Here is a 21,446-nt window from a genome sequence, read left to right on the forward strand (position 1 = left end):
AGCCATAGCATGACACTGAGCCATGCCTGACATAACATAGCATTACACTAAGCCATGTCTGACATAGCATAGCATTACACTAAGTCATGTCTGACATAACATAGCATTACACTAAGCCATGTCTGACATAACATAGAATAACACTAAGCCATGTCTGACATAACATAGCATTACACTAAGCCATGTTTGACATAGTATAGCATTACACTAAGTCATGTCTGACATAACATAGCATTACACCAAGCCATAGTACATAGCATTACACTAAGCCATGTCTGACATAGCATAGCATTACACTAAGTCATGTCTAACATAACATAGCATTACACTAAGCCATGTCTGACATAACAAAGCATTACACTAAGCCATGTCTGACATAACATACATTGTTTTTAAGAATTAATGCTATGTCAGCTATACTTGAAAATTCCTTTCAACATATAAAGTTCTTTTATAAGTACTTAGTGCACAAATAGAACTTTTAAAATTAAAACAACCCCAAAAGAACAGTGACCCTCCAAACAGACAAAACCATTCAATTTACTATCACCAAATACAGTACTTTCACAGGTACGTAGTGCACTTATACAACTGAATTAACAACAGAAAAAAACATTTAAGGTAAAAGTTTCTTGATCCTTATTGTTAGTAAGATGGGTTACATGGTTGTAAGCAAGCAGTAAATTTCAGACACTGTGCTAAAAAATTATATAAAGTAGAAAGTAAAATCACATAAAGAAAATTCAAAAACAGAAATTCCCAAAATCAAATGGCAAAATCAAATGAAAAAAAAACGTCAAACAAATGGACAACAACTGTCACATTCCTGACTTCGTACTGGCATTTTCAAATGTAGAAAATGGTGGATTGAACCTGCTTCTATAGCTATAGACCACTATTTTAGAACTTTGAATATCAATTTGTAGTGACAAGAGTTTATCTGTATATCTGCTTTACGTGTACTTCCTTGTTGATATGGTCTTTATCGTATGACACCTTTATGCACATGTGATAGGTTTGCCTCAGAATCTAAAAATATATCTGTACTTAATTGAATAAAACCTTGAACATTGATAGAGTGAATTTTGGTTGATAGTATTGATTGTTAAAATTGGGACCCTATAAACATAGAAGTGTAAATAAGTTTTGAAGTTTAGTGTTAATGCTGTGTCGTCATTCTCTTGTATTTAATGCGTTTCCCTCGGTTTTGGTTTATGACCATGATTTGTTTGTATCTATCGATTTATGAATTTTGAACATTGGTATACTACTGTTGCCTTTATTTATACTATCTGAATGTGAATTTGTATCAGCATGCATCTAGTTGAAATTGTTCCACTTTGAGTAGTTTGATAAGTCCTTTACACTTGTATAATAATATTTTCTCGCGGTTCGAAGTAAAGCGGGAAAATATTGTATTGACGTTATGGGTAATATGCGTATGGTCCAATCAGAGGGGTTGATTTAGATCCGGGTATGTTGGTATGTTTGATTTGTTTGTCACTTTCTAGCCGCCGTTCGTACGTGCATGACTTAAACTTAAGTCATAATGTATAAATATATATATTTTTGAAGTATTTTATTTTTGTTCAAAATTGTTTGGTCGTCATCTCTCTCGTTATATAAGGTAGGGTCTGGCTACCTTTTTCCTGAGATAGGCTTGGCATTGTTGTCGGATACAGGTTTCCATTTTATAAAATTTGTTTTTTCCTGGACGGCCTCGAATATCCATGAGGGAAATGTTTTAGAAAATTTAAGAGAGAGTGTATAGAAGCATTGAGTTGCGACATGTTTATTATTTGTTGTTTGAAACAATATTGTATGTGTTATAATAAAATTACATCCGGCGTCCATCAAATACGGCGGGCTGACAGCAAATTGATATTTGCGTTTGTGTTGTTTTATGTATAGGCATATATAGTATAGATAATACAACCTTATTGACTTTTCCTTTAATTCACTTGTGGCAGTCTTTTTATCTGAGACAACTAACTGTAGTAAACAAAGTATATATATATATATATATACGAGTCTAAATTGAAAACTACGTTCAAACCTATGATTGCGTTGGATAAAAACCGCAATTTTTATACGTGTGCATGTAAAACAAATTTCGTTGTAGAAGGGTCTAAAACAGCACAAACAACATTTTCCAAAAGACCAAAAAAGTGAAAAAGTATATTTAAACAAAACGCATTTGACTAACAGGTCGATATATACATATATATATGGTATAGAAATTTACATGAAATTCTGTTTTACTGTGAAAGTCTGGTTTCAGTATGCTCAATGCTCTTCAACTTTGTACTTTATAAATAAATATTTTAATATGAGCATCACTGAGTCCTTTATGTAGACAAAATGCACATCTGGCGTACTAAATTATAATCCTTGTACTTTGATAACTAATCACAACTTTGTTATTATTTATTGTTATCAAGAGTTCAGGGTTCAGGGATGATGTTTGACAGCTTTCTTGGCTAACCAGAATGGATCCCATGTTTAACAGAGAAAGCACATTTTTATGCCCCACCTACGATAGTAGAGGGGCATTATGTTTTCTGGTCTGTGCGTCCGTTCGTTCGTTCATCTGTTTGTTCGTCTGTTTGTTCGCTCGTCTGTCTGTTCGTTCGTCCTTCTGTCCCGCTTCAGGTTAAAGTTTTTGGTCAAGGTAGTTTTTGATGAAGTTGAAGTCCAATCAACTTGAAACTTAGTATAAATGTTCCCTTTGATAAGATCATTCTAATTTTAATGCCAAATTAGAGAATTTATCCCAATTTCACAGTCCACTAAACATAGAAAATGATAGTGCCAGTGGGGCATCCATGTACTGTGGACACATTCTTGTTATCCATAAATGTGTCTCCTCAAATCAAAACTTTTCTGTTTCAATTAAAGTAAAAATGCAGTAATGAAGGCATTAAAAAATTAAACAATACTATATAAAACACCAAATCTAATGCCCTGTACATCTGCAAGATAATAACAGGTATATTTAAAGGAAATGCTGTATCATACCTGAAATCATTAAGAAGTTTAAATAAAAAATCAACAGTTCTTTACCAATGATAAACCATTAGTAAATCAATTTTTCATACTTAAAGCAGGGGAGTTCTATAACGGAATTAGAGAAATTCCAATCTGAGAAAAATCTGATACAAGCATAGAGGGTAGACATCTTGCATCAAATCAAAATTGTCACAACAAGGATTAAGAGGCAATTGATGATTTACAGATAATGTTATAAAGAGTGAGCTCCTAATAAAAAGATATACAAATACCAAACACATGATGAAATCTGTTGAAAACTAAAAAGTATTAGATTAAGAAGTTCCCTAATCTAAATCAATAACATTTTGATTTAGTTTCAAAACCTTCCAATGTGTACTTGTGAAGAGTTGTCTCATTGGCAAGCATACCAAGTCTTATTTTTTTATACATTTGATGCACTACCTAGACTCTTATTATAAGTCTGTGCAATATATCTGAGGGCTTTATTTCAGCACAGAATCTGACAGCCATGATTCTGCAGCTCTCATGTTTTTTGCAGCTATTTTATATTATTCTAGAAAATGACAAACATCTGCCTAATGTTGAATGGTTTTACACTAGTAATTTTGGGGCCCTTTAATTTATGGATTTTGTTTCGGTGTGAACTAGACTCAGTGTTGAAGGCTGTATATTGACCTATAATGGTTTACTTTTAAAAATTGTTATTTGGATGGAGAAATGTTGTCTCATTGGCACTCACACCGCATCTTCCTATATCTACATACCTGTACTGATAATTGTATTAAAAAGATATCTGGATGAATTTTTAATCTTGTAATATTCAGTACAAATATTATTTGCTGAGTTAAAGTTGTGATCTGTATTTGTTGTAATCCATGTTTGACTTAAGACTAAAGTATGAAAATTTTATTTACAAATGGTTTCTTTTTCAACATCCTTTAAATTCCAAAGTATGAAGTTTTGCTTTTTGTTCATATTCTGTTCCACAGCCTAGAATTATATGTCCATTTTTATTTATGTCCATACTTGCAGGATATTTAATTTCTAATGAATCTGTCTTTTGACATGTCATGATTTGTCCATTAGAGTTTAGGACATGTAATGCATTATTTCTCATGTCACATATGATCACATTGTCATGAGAAGTTACAACAATGTCCCACGGATCAAAAAATTGGTTTAGTAATGTGTCATTAGGGCCATCATAAGTCCATTGTATAGTTCCTTCTGTTGATATAGATATTATTCTTCCAGATTTGTTACTGAATTTGTCAAGGATGATGATGTTACCCTCAGTATCGGAAGTGATCCTGTGGGGATACGTGAACAGTCGTTTTCCATCTTGATCATACTCATAAACTTTAAGTTGTTGTTTATCTTTAGATAACCACACTATTTGTCTTTTAACATTGCCTGGAACTGTGTCCATACTTGTTCCCTTTTCAACTGTGCCTACAATTAATTGATCATCCTTGTAGCAGTGCAAGGCCACAGGGACTTGTGGTTTATCAATCCACGGAATGGGAAATTCATGAAAATCTTTTATTTCTTTTTCTCCATTCTTAACCATCTTTATTTTTGGTTTATTGTCTAGTGCAAGAAAAAAATCTCCAGACTTGTTAACAGCCATGTCCCTGACTTTTATATTGTTCGTTTCTCCTAAAACCAACAGTTCATCATTTAAATCAATTTCTCGCAAAACTGAGCTGGTACTATTCTTTATCCTAGTTTTCTCTCCTGATGTTACTTTCCCAATGGCATTCAAGTCAGTCACATAAGTTTGCAAAACTTTAAATTGGACTTCAGCAGTATCTGGTAATGTTATAGGTTGTAATAATCCAATCAGGGTAGAAATGATTTCTGTATGTATATCCCCTTCTTTGTATTCCTGGTTATTGCGTGGCAAGGGAGATGATGAAATGTTTTCATTGTTTACATAATCAAGCATATCATCAGCAGTTTTGCATATTTTTCTAATATCATCACTTTTCTTAACTTGAACTATAGTTTCATGATTTTTCTTCAAAATAGATAGTTTGTCCTCAAGTTTGGATTTTCTATTATTTACTTCCTCTTCAGTTGAATGTAAAGCATTTTCAAATGTTTGTAAGAGAGTATTTGTCTGTTTTGTTATTTCTTCTTTTAGTTTTCGATCCTGTTCCATAATATTAAGTTTCATTTTCTCACAGTGTTTCTGATGAGTAAATAAAATCTTATCCAATTTTGAATTTTCTTCTGAAAAGAATGGCATGAATTCATTTGTAATTATATGGTTCTTATTGTTAAGTATTCCAAGCTTTTCATGATGAATGGTCTCAATATCACACATTGTATGTTGCTGATGTTGTTGTGTTAAACAAACTGGACATATAAGTTTATTACACTGACGACAAAAAATACTTAAGTCAATACTAGTGTGAATGGAACATCGATGTATTGCCAACTTTTTCCCAAGAACATCTTGAGCACCAATATCACTTTGGTCCATGTTTCTTTCCTTTGAAATGTTTGCTTCATCAAACTCTGCCATGCTTAATAGTTTTAAAATTTTTATCAGTTATATGTTAACTTTTTCTGTACTTTGCATCTATTTTATAACCCATAATATGTTTAAAGTATTGTGTCATACTCTACCAAAAAAGATATTATTTATCAACCAATCATAATTTATTTGTTGTATGTGATAGTTATATATTTATTTAGATTGTTCTATTTGTTGGACATAATATCAACTTCAGTAATAAAAGTTTTGGTCTTGATCAGTTCATTTTGACAAATCTTTTTCAATCTTATCTGAACTTTTATGAAAGGGGATGAATTTATAATTGATCTGCAACTTGATAATGTTTAAGTTGTAGTGTATAAGCAATTTTGTGCTTACAGTAACTGTGAAGTCACTTACTGTTTGTCGATAACTCAAAATTGTACAAACAAAATATATATCATTTTTTACATGCTTTAACAATTGATCTGAAGTTTGAAATGTTGAGTTGAAGTGCACAAGTACTTTATTTTTTCTCTTGAATGTAGTCACTATAGTTTTGAATGTAATTATGCAGCACCATTACTTGGTTTTGGTCTTGTTTATCTTGATTTGGCGTAAAAAGTTCAGGAAAATACACAACAATAATTGATTGAAGTAAAGTTTTGTGTTGGTCCATTTTGAAAAGTCATACTGTCTTGTATGCTATATTGTTGAACAGCCAACCTAGGGCCAAGATAATTGAGGGCCCTCATGGGGTTTTTGATTATGTGATTACTTGGCTGTTTTTTTAATGATTATTTGATTATTAAGCCAAATATTTCATGATTATTTGATTACCTAGGACTGTATTTTTAGTTTATGATTATTTGATTACTAAAGATAAGCAAATATTTAATGATTATGTGATTATATTGGCAAAAAAATGGTGATTATGTGATTACTAGGACCCCCCATGAGGGGCCTCATAATTTACATATAGGTTTGAATGATTGATGAAGTTTTTGCATTTAGGTTCATTTTAATACGACCTTTTGATGAAGGATGAAACTAATACTGTGACTACTTAAACAACTAGACCTTTTGTACACTGTATCTGATACATATTTAGGTTATGTTTATATGATACTAAATCAAACATGCTGAACTGACTATGATATCAGTAACTATATAAACCTGAATTAAATGGGTGTATAAGCTTGATCAGCTAAAATCAAAGTCCATATGACTAATGTATATACTGAGTTTGTTGAGTTTTAAAAGTAAATTTTGTGCAATAGTCCCAATATTTTTTTATTTTTCTGTATTTGAACAGCTGATACTCCTTTTAATAATAAAATTGAGAAAGGAATTTTATTGCCTTTATTTGTTTATCTCCACATTTGTCAGATCAGTTCAGTGTCTCTTCAGTGGTGCTCAAGGCCAAAAGTAAGGTTTATTGTAGCTATTGAAATTGGTCACAGAACACATATTATTATATTCCTTCAACTTTTTTTTTCTCTGATTCAATCCTTTTCTGTCTTTGAGTGAGGGCAGACATTTTATATCTAATTTTTGAAAAAAATAATTGTTGAATAGCCATTGACAGTTTGAGAAACAAAATACTGTATTGTTATAAAGAACTATATATTCCATTTTTTAATTGCAGAGGTGGGCAAACTCCAGTGGTCACGTTCTCTATTCCACATGTGCTTAAGAAAAGGTATGTGTTACTTACTAACGAAAATAAAGACAACAATTCTAATGAACAAACAAAAAGATAATTCAATAAAACTTGTCAAAGAAACACAGCTTATAATTTTGTTAAAATGATGCATGTATTGGATAGCACTATGTTGTGTATGTGTCAATGAAACAGCAATACATGTACCATAACTAAACAGCAATACATGTACCATAACTAAACAGCAATACGTGTACCATAACTAAACAGCAATACATGTACCATAACTAAACAGTAATACATGTACCATAACTAAACAGCAATACATGTACCATAACTAAACAGCAATACATGTACCATAACTAAACAGCAATACATGTACCATAACTAAACAGCAATACATGTACCATAACCATACAGTCTTTGTCTATAGAAAAGTTTTCAATGAATTCAGCAAAGACTTAAATATCTAAACATAACTGTATATTCTGTAATGCACACAATTGTTACAAGACTTTATTAAAAAAGGCAAAACTCTAAATGCAGTTTTTTTTTATTCAACCATTAAGGCATGTCATTGGATTCAACAATAGTGTGTTAGTACCAGTGTTTAAACAGATGGTCAATACAGATACAAATAACCGTTTAAATTTAGTAATCGGTAAATTTGTGTCCATTTGTGGCTGCATGATTCAAAGAAGGGTTCATAATTATATGGCATAAAATAGTTTTTATTGCCATTACAGTTGATTTACTTTATAACTACCCACCAGACATGAAGCTTCTAACTCTGCTATTGTTGGTGTAATTTGCCTTAATTGATTCAATCTTTTATTTGATTTAGATTTAGACAGCCATTTAGACCAAACTGTCATCATGAAACAAGTCCCAATGTTACTGCTCTTGCTCAGGAACCAGATCCTTTACTGAGTGATGCTCCAGCAGAAATGTTGAAAGTGGCATGGCATGTATCATGGCATAATGGGATGGAAAATCTGCTGAAACATTTGAGGCAAAATAAAAATAAATCTGATGGAAATTTACCAGAGTAAGTATGTTAAATAATTTTTGGACAACAAGATTACATCTTAATGCCAAATCAGTTAAAAGCTTTTAAATATATGTGCTCTTTAATATCTTATCACATTTTAAAATTATCATTAATACAGTCAAACATGCTTGAATGGTCACCTTATTGAAGCAGTCACCTGCCTGTTAAAACCATCTGTATAATTCATGGTTACCTGTCTAATTCAGTCAATTTTCACCATATTTTTTACAAGAAATATTTATGCAATTGCAAGGTTTCAACCTACCAAAATATTCATGCTTAAAATGTATATTTTCAGAATCAAAGTTTAAATGTTTGCAACAGGATCTTGCAAAAGTAGGTGAATTTAGGAATTCCTTGTACTCTTCTCCTTTCTGTTTCTATTAAAAATCATATCATTGAATTATACACATAATGTAGTCACATAAATTTTAGACTCACAAAACAAGATCTCTTGTATATAAGCTAATTCATGATAGACAATTATTGTTTATGAATTATTTAGACACTTTGTTTGTTCATTAGAAATGTTACATTTCTTGTAGGTTTTCTGCAAAACTGCATCTAAGTTATAAAGACAAGATGTTATTGCAAGCCAGTCATTTGAAAGAAGGACTACAGCAGGCTATCTACACAGTTTGTAATGCCACATCCCATAGTAGTGTCAGTCAGTCGTTACATCGTCTGCTCAGCTATATAATGGCAGCATTTGGTTTTGGTGGATCCAACATGTTCTTTTCCATGGAATGGTTCAATAGTATTGGAAGGTAATTGTAATATTTTATATAAGCAGTCTTCTTCTTTCTTCTTCCTTGCTAAGGAATTCATTCCTAGTAGAATGAAATTAGTCCACTAGAGGAAGAATAAGACGACAAATTCTCCTGTAACTATTCACACACAAACTTTAGATGATATATGATTAAAATTATATACACTTGGCTGCTCTCTATATATAGCTATGGTGTTGACTTCTGTGGTTCACTTTTTAAAATTGGAAAGTGGACACTGGAACCCCTCTACTGTCAGAGCTTCTGTAGTACCCATTGGAAGGGTGTTCTCTCTTGTATTGTCAGAGTGAAGTTTTAGTACTTATGAACTCTCTGGTTTTCTGCTGGTTGGTATTGATGTTGTTTGTCTCTAGTATGTCGATTGTTTGGGCTTAAGATAGAACTGGCATCAATGTCTACTAGCCCTTTCTTATAAAGCATGAAAAGAAGTGACAATATGAATCAGTTTCTTAATATTCTATCATATAGACAGTCATCTTTTATTGAAATATAGCTGTTGTAGGTGTCAGACCACCAATTAAAAATCCCAATCTGTTCAACCAATATTTGCAATTTTCACAGCTTTCTAAATATTTTACCTTAAGTTTATTAACTTCATAGAAACCAGGTATATCCTTAATTGTTCATGTATCAATTTTCTACATGCCAATTTTCATCATACCTTTAAAGCCTTCTAACAAAATAACTGACCTTTAAATAGAGGTACTCCACAAAAAAAAACCTGGTTTTCTGGAAATCTAAAATTAGCATACTATGGAGCGCATTAATCCTAAATTTTTAATGCAAACTCATAGACAAGTAAATTTTGGCTCAAAATGATCTAGATATATTTCTCTTTTACCAAAAGTTTCATTTCTGCAAATTTGTTGGTAAGTTTAAGAAAACAAGGACATCAAAAGCACTATTTTGTGTCAGAGTAGGGCTACTTTTACATACGTTCTAAATTGGAGGAAGTAATTGGTGGTCTGACACCTGTAAACAATGAAAGAGATCTTTAATTCAAGTTTTGGAAACAAAATGTCTGCTTTAGGACTCCAAAAAATGCTTTTCCTAATAAAGTATTATAATTCAGTTATTTTACATTTCAGGTTTTTGAAAGTCACACCTTCAAATACTACTGATGAATCCTTGCTGCAAGAAGTATTAAGCTTTGTTTCGATGGCACTAAGAATGGCCAATCAGATTCCAGATAACACTTTACAGTTGATAGGAGAATTATTGTATCAAACATCAGGACCACTGATTGGTTTGTTACATAGAGCAGCAGTCAGAGGAGAAACCAGAGATGTTCCTGAAAATGTCAACATTAAGAGGTAAACATGTTATGTAAAGAAAAGTTGTGGTACACTAAACATGCTAGACTTACCGGGGTCCTTTATAGCTTGTTGTTCGGTGTGAGCCAAGGCTCCGTTATGAAGGCCGTACTTTAACCTATAATGGTTTACTTTTTAAATTGTTATTTGGATGGAGAGTTGTCTCATTGGCACTCACACCACATCTTCCTATATCTATAGACTTACTGTTCCTGCTTCGAGACCACTGAAAACTGTATATACACCTTATCCCTATTTACAAATCTGTTTCACTTGACCTGTGAATCTGTTCTGCATAAACTTTTGACTTTTCATATGACAGTCTGAGTTCCATTGTGTCGTCTGATATTTTCTATAATGATGTCAAAATTGACAGGATCTTTTGTGATGTCCAGTAATGGCAGACAAATAGCGATAAGGTGTATTACTTTCCTCATTTATCTATTTGAGAGTAATAGTTACAGTCTTGATGCTCCACCACATACCCACAAGGCTTATAAAGTTTATATTAGACCTGTTAGAATTTCTTATATAGGCCAATAGAACCTTTTCAAAGCATATTTTTTAATTGAGCATCAATCAATTGTTAATGATCAAACTAAAATTTAAATTCCTTATTAAACTTAAACTATCAGTTATAATAGTGTGAACAGAAAAATATTCTCTAATGAATGCATGATATCAAAAGTTCAAGGTCACTTGCATTATTTTATTTAAAATAATGGTTGGTTATTTTACAAACATAGAGTTGGCTTATTCTATTATATTCACAGAAATTTCTCAATTATTTACAAACCATGTACTCATGTATAAAAAATAGTAATTTCTTGATTATTGGTTCTTAATTTGTTAAATTAAATATACTTTTTATTGTTATTCCAGAACCCTTGACAAAGAACTTCTCTCATTCATATCAACATACAACAGTAAACTACCATATTTGTTATGCAGAAGGTAAGGTACTGAGGTTAGAGAAATTTGAATTAATTCTGATTATAAGGGCCATTTCATTTACTCATGTGGGAGGATACAAAGGGACTAGTCACTTACTAAAAAGAACCCCTAGCAAATTTTAAGTTTTCTTGTAATTTTTAAGAGGCCTAAAGAACCATAAATGACCCAGAACCCTTATCTAGAAATAGCCCTCTGACTTTAATGAAATATTTCTTATGGATACATGAATTTTAGGTTGGAATATTGCTGTAGTGATAACATTTACCATGATTGTGTGCTCAATATTCTAGCAAATAAAAATGAATAATTATAAATTTGTTTGAATAAAATTGAGAATTTGTACAAACCTGGTATCCAAAGTTGCAGATGAATCTTGACGGGTGTAAAGGTGGGTAAATAAAATATGACAATTATAATTCCAAAATTTATGAATATCTTTTTCAGGTTAAAAATCCAACAGTTAAGAGGAGACTTAGTCAATCAGTTAGTTCAGAGGTTAAATGTCACAGATGCTCCACATTTCTACAATCTTGCCTCCCTTGAAGGAACTCTTCAATGTTTAATGCATATCACTGCAAGGTATGAACATTTATAAACAGTGATTCAACTTTTAAAATTGAGAATAGAAATGGGGTTTGTGTCAAAATGACAATCTGACCAAAGAGCAGAAAATAGCTGAATTAATTTAAATATATTTTTTACTTAATAATGGGTTATAATAGATATTAGAAGATGTAGTTTAAGTGGTATAAGTGCCAATGAGACATTCCAACAACCTGTTTATGAGGATCAAACTTAATGGGCATATCAATATATATATATTTCATACTCAAGATCAGAAGAAACACAGAAATAATGATAAATTAATGTTCATGTAGATTAATGATAAAATCATTGTGTTTTTTTCATATTATATTTGTCTATGTAATCTGTAGACCTGGTTGGAGCCAAGAAAGTACAGATTTAGAGAGTTACACATTGTGTGTTAGAGTACTGAATTGTTTATTGGAGGTAATTTGAAATATGAATCATTATAAAAACTAAAACAAGGTATAATAATTTAGTTATCAGTATATATTATAATATTATTGAATTCAACCTTAAAGAAGAATTCATGATTCATTTTCTTTGTTACTAAGATTAAGGGTTATTTATATGTGACATATTTTTCACTGACAAGTATTTTGCCCTTTTTCATAAGGTAAAGAACAATGCAATTGGCACTGAATTAATGTTCAGGATAAACATGTATTTTAAAATGAATGAGAAGAGTTATGGATTTCCATCTTAGTTTTATGTAAACTTTTATGTATGTTTATTTTTTTTAATTCAATTTAGGTAGTATCAGCGTTCCATATTGGTCGTGGTGGTACTTCTATGTCATACATGGGGAAAGGTGTTACCAAAGCAGCCACCCTTTGCTTGAGACATCTGTCTTATGAAATGGCTACACTGTCAGATGATAAGGTAAACTTAAAGTTTTCAGTTATTGTAGAAATTATTGTGATGTTAGAAAATTACTGATCTTATCTAAGGGAAATAACCCATGAATTAATTGGTTGGTATTTAAATTCAATTGAAGTTTTATTGAATGTATATATGCACAATGCAAGTTAAAAAAATTATTAGAATAATGAATGAAGCAGACAGTATCATACCAAACAAAAAAATCAAAACTTTCAAAGGACAGCAGGTCTTCCACAATAGTAAAGTGTCTATATGATGTCCAGGCTTGAAATAACAAAATTCATGGAAGGTTGTGAATAATTTCAACATAGACTATTAATGACATGCAATAAATATTGTGTTAATTGCTCACATAAAAGCATAAAGATATATACAGAAAAACTGAAAAGTTTGGAACTTGTGACTTATGCAAGGACAAGAGTTATTTGAATTTAATTTCTTTTCCTTTTTCATTTCAGGACTGGCCTAAACAATGGGGTCACAAACAGAACAGAACAGGATCAAGTGGTTTAGAGAATGGACTTAACTGGATGTTAACACTATGGGCTTATAGAGACCCTGAGGCAAGATACTTTTTATAGGTTAAAGGCTGTTATTAATATTGAAATGATGGTTTCAATAATCTAGGCTTGAGTGATTTTTTTACATTTTGTTTCTTTAAATATCAATATAAACATGGAATTAGGCAAACATCATATAATGTATATAAAAGAAAGATCATGATTTAACAAGTGAAGCTATTTATTTTTTTCATAAAGTCTTTTAAAAATATTTCTAAAATAGCTGAAAAAAATTAGTTTCAGATATCAAAGAATTCTCTTTATTTTTTAACAAAGACAAATCATTTTGATTGTTGATATTTTATCAGGTGAGGACAGCAGGTCTTGGTATAGCTGTGGCCTTGACCTCTACAGAAGCAGGAAGAATAATGATGACCTTGAACTGTAAACATATCCCAGGAGGCATCTGGGGAGCAGCTTTAAGTATACTCCTGGACCATTCAGAATGCAGTATGGTCAGACAACAGGTCAGAAAGATTTTGTCACAAGTGTATAAATAGTAATTAAAGTTGGTAAAGTCAGTTAACCATGTTATGCATGCTGGAAATTTGCACATAGATATAAATAAAATGAAGATTATGGTATGCATCAATGAAACAGCAATCCAACAACAGAAAAATATAAAGATAACTTTAGGTTGACATAGTCTTACTTAATGTACAAGTGTCAACATAATGGTCTTTTATCATGTGTACCAATCAGATGAAAAAGATTGTTATATGAATGATCTTAGCAGTTTCAGATATAAAATATTATTTGTCATTTTTAAGAAAAAATAAAAACGTCTTGTATTTGATGATTTTTACAGGCAGCATTACTGTTGGTAAATTTGACTTCACAAAGTATGCCTTGTGGTACAGTAGAATTACAAAGTGATGCATGGCAGGGACCTATTGTTACTGATACTGAAATGGAGGTAAGTATCATCTGTACTTCTGTACAGTCAAGGTATAAAAGTATTTTGAGGGAATTCTATATTTTTTTGCATGTCAGTATAAAAATATTTTCACTGCAGTGGTGCAGTTTTAAACTAAATATATGAAATACAGTTTCTAAATAATTTTTACGATATATTACAATATGAAATTAATGGTTATGAGACATTTTTACCAAATATTTATATTTATAGATAAAGACTGTTCCAGTTATTCTTACATCTATTTGAATTCATGCAATAGCTAGAAGTTTATTTAATCAACATAACATGAAAATAGGTTACAGTTATGCTTTCACACATATTTCAATCATTATATTATTTCAAAACTGAATTTCTGAAAAATTGTAAAAACACAACTTTTAAAAAAACTAGTTGTGTCAAGATTACTAGCATCCACATTGTAAAGTTACCTGTTTATTTCAAAAGCACAGAAATAGTCTAATTAAACTTGTGTAAAAATTGAATAAACACTGTATACAAAGAGATGAACACATTTTATTAATATAATTTCAGGTGTCATTGGTAGGACTGAGTGCACTGTTAGCCTTACTCCATCATAGTCAGTTTTATTCGGAAGTGTTAGTGATGTTATCTAACTTCTATGCACAGCCAGTTATCCAGCCAGATATCTGGATGCAGACAGCTCAACAAAGTCCAAGAAGTACTGAATCCACTTTCTCCTCTGTTGGTAGGTTTAAGAACATTCTATGTGGTAAATTTTCCAAGTTCGGCACCAAGGAAATGTTAGCTATGATAATATCTAAAATATTCCAAAAGCACTGAAACACATCATGCTTAATTTACACTGAATATGAGACAAACTATAGAATATACATGATGATTACTGTTTAACGTTCAGCGACAACACAAATGCATATTCTGGATATCAACATGTTAACACAATACAAATATTGATCCTGCTTTGTGTTAGACCAATATGCTGAGCAGGATTTTTGACTTGCAAAGGTAACAGTCCGCAGATGAACATGTTATCCTACCCACCAACATTATTCACTTTTGAGTGAACCAGTCTATGCTATTACCCCTCATGTTGTATTCATAACAGAGAAGCAGCAAATACAAATATTAAAGTCTTTGATTTGAACCCCCTTAACTTTTAAGATAGAAGCCACAATATTCAGTACCTGAATCAAACAAGCTGTTATGAGACACTAAATGGGTGAAAACACATGAAGTTGTAAACGTTTATTAAAAAAAAATCTGTATTAACTTAGAATGTGATTGTTATTTGCAGGTGATGTTTTATCAGACAGCCAACAACACAGTAGTACACAGGTAGGTTTGGAGACAATGTAAACTGTAAAAATATATTTAGTGAAAGCAGATCTAAACATAACCTACTATAAATGGGACAGAGTAATTGATTATAGTTACCAAAAAAGTACTTATTATATAAGGAATTGTAAATATTGTTATTTTTGTAGAGCCTGCAACTTTTGTTGCAGAAAGCTCGACATAGGGATAGTGATCCGGCGGCTACGGTGGCTACGGAGGCGGCGCATTAGCTCACTTCTTAAAAGCTTTATATTTTAGATGGTGGAAGACTTAGAAGCTTCATACTATGTATATAGATGCTTCATGTTACGAAGTTTCCGTCAGTCACATGTCCAATGTCCTTGACCTCATTTTCATGGTTCAGTGACCACTTGAAAAAAAAGTTCAGATTTTTTGTAATGTTGAATTCTCTCTTATTATAAGTAATAGGATAACAATATTTAATATGTGCGTACCTTGCAAGGTCCTCATGTCTGTCAAACAGTTTTCACTTGACCTCGACCTCATTTCATGGATCAGTGAACAAGGTTAAGTTTTGGTGGTCAAGTCCATATCTCAGATACTATAAGCAATAGGGCTTGTATATTTGGTGTATGGAAGGACTGTAAGGTGTACATGTCCAACTGGCAGGTGTCATCTGACCTTGACCTCATTTTTATGGTTCAGTGGTTATAGTTAAGTTTTTGTGTTTTGGTGTGTTTTTCTCATACTAAATGCAACAGGTCTACTATATTTGTTGTATGGAACGATTGTAAGGTGTACATGTCTAGCTGGCAGATGTCATGTGACCTTGACCTCATTTTCATGGTTCAGTGGTCAAAGTTAAGTTTTTGAGTTTTGGTCTTTTTATCTAATACTATATGCCATAGGTCAACTATATTTGGTGTATGGAAATATTTTATGATCTTTATGTCAGTCGCGCAGGTTTTATTTGACCATGACCTCATTTTCACGGTTCATTGCACAGTGTTAAGTTTTTGTGTTTTGGACTATTTTTCTTCAACTATAAGTAATAGGTCAACTATATACTTTGTATAGAAGCATTGTTAGCTGTACATGTCTGCCTGGCATGGTTCATCTGACATTGACCTCATTTTCAAGGTTCATTGGTCTTTGTTTAGTTATCTTGATTAATGTTAAGTTTATGTTACAGTTGTAATAAAGCTTTATACTTAGGACTATCAACATAATATCAATGACTAGTACAGCAGGCGAGACATTTCAGCGTGTGCACTCTTGTTAAAACAATAGGTTTGCATGTTGTTTTTGAAGAACGAGAACTAATTCATAAAATTAATTTTTAAATAACAACAATCAATTATTTATTTAAGGAATGACTGAATTTTTTTTTCTGTCTTTTCAAAATAACATAAAAAATGAGGTACACTCTAAATAACCTGTGTAGCGTATTATTTCAAAGTGCCGCATTTTTTATGTTATTTTGAATAGACAGAAAAAATATTACAGTAATTTCTAATACTTTAATTCTAAATTTCATTTTAAACCAGGGTAAACCATGAAAAAATATTGATGACGTCATGGTCACATGACAAAATTATGTCTATGAGCTGATAAACAAAACAACGTCATCCAATCGGCAATAGACGATAGTAGACAACTGCTAAAGCATCATTTTATAAGCAGACCAAATATTTTAAAATTTCAAGGTCTAATGAATAGTTGCAACCCGTCTGAACTAAACAATCTGTGCAAGTTTATAAGAATTATTATTAAATGCCTAGAATCTCCTGGGTAATCACTTTATGTCTCTATTTTGTATTTTACATTTGTATTTAAAAATTATACTATGTTAATTTATTTGTATACATGTATGTCTCTGTTCCATTGTACTTTGGTTTATGAGAATAACGATATATATATAATCAGAAGACATGTTACGTCCAAAATTAAATTATAAGCACTGAATCATGCAAATCTTTATTCATCAGTTCACAGACAGAAGACAACTGACCATGTCAACAACAAGTAGCAGCAGAACTCAACATAGTGGTAATTCATTTGTTAAACATTACCCCTCAGCCAGGAAGACTCATTTTCTGATTCATTTATTATTATATAAAACTTGATTTTCTCAAAACAATGAAAAATGCAGATAGAACCTTTTTGCTCTGAACCCTCAAATTTTATTATTTAATCTTTCTTTTTTTTTTAAGAAGAAGAAATATTTAGAATATTTTGATATTATTTGTTTTTACAATTTCTGAAGTAATTGTATGATCTTGTATAACATCTGAGTTTGTTATGAGGTAACAAATGTTTATAAGTAATATGATAAAGACTTCATGGTTCCTTTTAAATGAAACTTTTTTTGAAAATAATTATGACACATAAAATAGGTCCTCTTACCTATGACTCATTTTTTAAGTATAACATTTTATCTTAAAGGTAATCAGACATTCTTTAAAATTTTCATGTGTTATAAATTTCAATCTGTACCTATGTTATTTTTAATATATTTTGAAACCACTGTACAAAAAGAATACTCCATAGTTTCTATCTTTTTACAGCTCATGTACAGCAGGGTGACAGTACTGCCAGTTCAATAATTCAAGGAGACGTAGATTATCCAATCATTGTTACACCATCTCTTGTGTCGTCTGTCTGTCAATTCATCAAAAACATTGTGGTATTAGCTCCACAAGATACTTTTACCTGTTTAAAGAAAGACAATTTTATACAGATATTTACCAAGTAAGTTCAATATATATACATTTATCACAATCACTTTTGTGCCATGTATATATAATATGAGTTTTCAATTAGTATGATAGGTAATGCAAGCATAAGGCCCTTTATAGCTTGTTATTCGGTGTGAGCCAAGACTCCTTGTTGAAGGCCGTACTTTAACCTATAATGGTTTACTTTTTAAATTGTTATTTGGATGGAGAGTTGTCTCATTGGCACTCACACCACATCTTCCTATATCTATAAGAGGAGACTTTTATCTTGTTGACATAACTGGTCATGTTGTGGAGTTAAGGTTGTTTGCTTTGTCAAAAGAGAGGAGTGAAAGATACCAGAGGGACATTCCAACTCATAAAATAAAAATAAACTGACAGCGCCATGACTAAAAAAGAAAAAACAAGCAAACAGACAGACAAAAAATAGTACACAAAACAGAATTTTCTATTACAAAATAGAACAATAAAGACTAAGCAACATGAACCCTAACAAAAACTGGGGTAATCTTATGTGCTGCAGAAGGGAAAGGAGATCCTGCTCCACATATATTCCAGTTGATAAAGTGTAGAAAATCTGCAAATTGCTCTCATCTCTTGTTTAAATTGTTTGTAACTCAATCTGACACTTTACTTCTTTAGTATTTTGTCTCTTATCTTTTTCAGTGAGACTCTTCATTAATATAGTTGCAAATCTTGGATAAGACATTAAAAGATAATGATAAACAAAATTTTAATTTGTTGTTTTTTTTTTTTTAAATTGAATGAAACATTAATAATTTATTTTTTTTACATCTCAGACAATTCATTGAAAGAGCAAAGATGAGATAAATCAAAGATGGTAAATGCTATATTTTTAAAAATGAATTATATTTCTACCATTTCAGCTTAATAAATACGAACCTTTTAGAGGCCTACATGAAGGAGATGGAAGAGACCAGTTTAGACCAGTATGAATTAGTATTCTGTGACCTACTTCACATGTATGCCAGCTTGTTAGACCTACTGAAAGCATGTGTTATCTATGACACACCCATTAGACAAGATATACTCAGTAACAACAATTTTCTACTGGCAACACTGTCATTGTTGACTATTACATACTCAGGTTTGTATAGCAGTGTTGAGAACTGTGAGCTTTTGGGAAGAAGGGCTTTATGAACAATAACATTTTTGGCATTTTCTATGTTTGATGTGGATTTCATTGAATTGAGATTTTTTTTTTAACTTGCCTTTGCTTGCATAGTATATTTTTTAGTAGTTGACAATTTAATGCATTTATGGCTGATTTTAAAATTCTATATTAAAATAAGAAACTATATTATTTTAATTTGTATATCTATAAATCTTTCTATAACCTCCTGGGTAATCTATTAAACATTCATTATTAATCTTTTTTTCAGGATCTACAGATGTGACGTCCACTTGTCATGAATTGTGGATCTCAGTATTCCAGTTCCTGTCCATGCTGTTGCAGGTCCAGGGAGCCTCAGCACTGGAGGCCATTACACAGGCTGTACCTAATGTGTGGGCTCCACTTTCAGGTAAATTCATTTGCTTATTTAATGAAATACTTTGGATGTCATTGAATCAAACTTTGGAATTAGGTATGAAGAAGATACCAGGGTTCTCTTTAAAAAAAAAACTTCACTCAGTACTCAAAGAGTAGGTTTTTTTTAGGTTTTATTTTACATACATGAGATGGGATTTGTTTCTTTTTGTGTTAGAGTACAACAATGATTGTGCTAAAAATGTTAATGACCTCAAGTCCTGATGATTTTAGTCTACTAACTGTCTAAGCTATTGAATTTTTGGACACTTATTTTTCCATTACTAAGACTTTCTCCTGTAAATTGTGTATTGACCACAAGACTAAAATCTATGTTTCTGCAATTGAATCTGTTTTCTGATTAATCACAACTAGATAAGGTTTGATATGGTTGCCAAATGAAACTACTCTTCGTCATAGACTAAACAATGAAGGTTAGAAACTATGGACATATCAAAATCAAAACTTCTCCAGTTAGATCTATCAAATTATTTAAATATTTGAAATAATATTTTATATCTATGTGATTTTTCAGAGAATGTTCAGAAGATATTAGACGAGAGACTGGACTACAGCAGGAATTTGTACATCACATGTTTACAGTTCCTTTCTGTTCTGTTCAGTGAAGAAGGAAAACTTCAAGGGAGACAACCAGAGCTGTCCAAGTCAACACTAACTTTTACTCAATTGTTGAATGAAAAAGTCAATCCAGGTAAAACATTGACTTTGTGTTAAAATGATAAAATATTAGTGAAATTATGAAAAACGCATCTCAATTTGCTAACTCACATGATTAAAACCACAGAGGTGGTTGATTGTCTTCTGGCACCCTTGCTTCCTCAACAAGTAAAAACTGACTGCCACAATATATATAGAGCGGAAAGTGGCTTTCAACACTAACCATCAAACAAACAATCAACCAATGTTTTAGCTTATTTATACTTTTAATTCCACTAAAACATGATAAATTACTGTTAATAAAATATTGAATTAATTTCATCTATTATTTACAATATAAACTTATGTTATTTTTTTTTAGATTCTGAAGATAAGGATGAAGTTTCTATAACAACAGGGTGTCGTCTTTGTAAAGCATTGACTAAAGTGTTTGACTATTCTATACTGAAATCTAAAGATTACAAAAGTCCAGATAGAATACATTCTGCTACAGCTCTAAGGAACCTACTGGCTATATGTGCCACTGCCAAAAATACTGCTCTTGATAGTAAGTTGATATTTAGTTTGAGTTAACAAAAGTGTCAAGCTTGTATTATTTATCTATGTCCTAGTAGTCTAAGTTGTTCAACTACTGTATAACTAGCCTTTCAAAACTGAGGTTGTCAGTTCAAATCTCATAAGTGGTTGATGTGTTAGACTGAAACTGAGGTTGTCAGTTCAAATCTCATAAGTGGTAGATGTGTTAGACTGAAACTGAGGTTGTCAGTTCAAATCTTCTAAGTGGTAGATGTGTTAGACTGAAACTGAGGTTGTCAGTTCAAATCTCATAAGTGGTTGATGTGTTAGACTAAAACTGAGGTTGTCAGTTCAGATCTCATAAGTGGTTGATGTGTTAGACTGAAACTGAGGTTGTCAGTTCAAATCTCATAAGTGGTAGATGTGTTAGACTGAAACTGAGGTTGTCAGTTCAAATCTTCTAAGTGGTAGATGTGTTAGA

The 21,446-nt window shown here is 31.5% G+C and overlaps 1 protein-coding gene across 2 annotated transcripts in view; it reads left to right on the plus strand.

The window, feature by feature from the left end:
* The window catches only part of LOC134720813 (rotatin-like), a 108,391-nt gene that overhangs the window by 59,263 nt on the left and 27,682 nt on the right, over positions 1 to 21,446 (plus strand). For both annotated transcript variants that reach the window (XM_063583332.1, XM_063583333.1), the window contains exons 22-40: positions 7,143 to 7,196; positions 8,002 to 8,205; positions 8,754 to 8,975; positions 10,085 to 10,309; positions 11,192 to 11,263; positions 11,708 to 11,842; positions 12,199 to 12,274; positions 12,602 to 12,730; positions 13,189 to 13,293; positions 13,599 to 13,757; positions 14,099 to 14,206; positions 14,741 to 14,915; positions 15,483 to 15,523; positions 17,473 to 17,533; positions 18,052 to 18,235; positions 19,110 to 19,330; positions 19,626 to 19,766; positions 20,307 to 20,483; positions 20,811 to 20,996. In XM_063583332.1, the coding sequence (XP_063439402.1) occupies positions 7,143 to 7,196; positions 8,002 to 8,205; positions 8,754 to 8,975; positions 10,085 to 10,309; positions 11,192 to 11,263; positions 11,708 to 11,842; positions 12,199 to 12,274; positions 12,602 to 12,730; positions 13,189 to 13,293; positions 13,599 to 13,757; positions 14,099 to 14,206; positions 14,741 to 14,915; positions 15,483 to 15,523; positions 17,473 to 17,533; positions 18,052 to 18,235; positions 19,110 to 19,330; positions 19,626 to 19,766; positions 20,307 to 20,483; positions 20,811 to 20,996 (2,675 nt within the window). The remainder of the gene's footprint in view (positions 1 to 7,142; positions 7,197 to 8,001; positions 8,206 to 8,753; positions 8,976 to 10,084; positions 10,310 to 11,191; positions 11,264 to 11,707; positions 11,843 to 12,198; positions 12,275 to 12,601; positions 12,731 to 13,188; positions 13,294 to 13,598; positions 13,758 to 14,098; positions 14,207 to 14,740; positions 14,916 to 15,482; positions 15,524 to 17,472; positions 17,534 to 18,051; positions 18,236 to 19,109; positions 19,331 to 19,625; positions 19,767 to 20,306; positions 20,484 to 20,810; positions 20,997 to 21,446) is intronic.

This window comes from Mytilus trossulus, chromosome 6 (assembly GCF_036588685.1).
Source record: "Mytilus trossulus isolate FHL-02 chromosome 6, PNRI_Mtr1.1.1.hap1, whole genome shotgun sequence".
In the NCBI taxonomy this organism is placed as follows: domain Eukaryota; kingdom Metazoa; phylum Mollusca; class Bivalvia; order Mytilida; family Mytilidae; genus Mytilus; species Mytilus trossulus.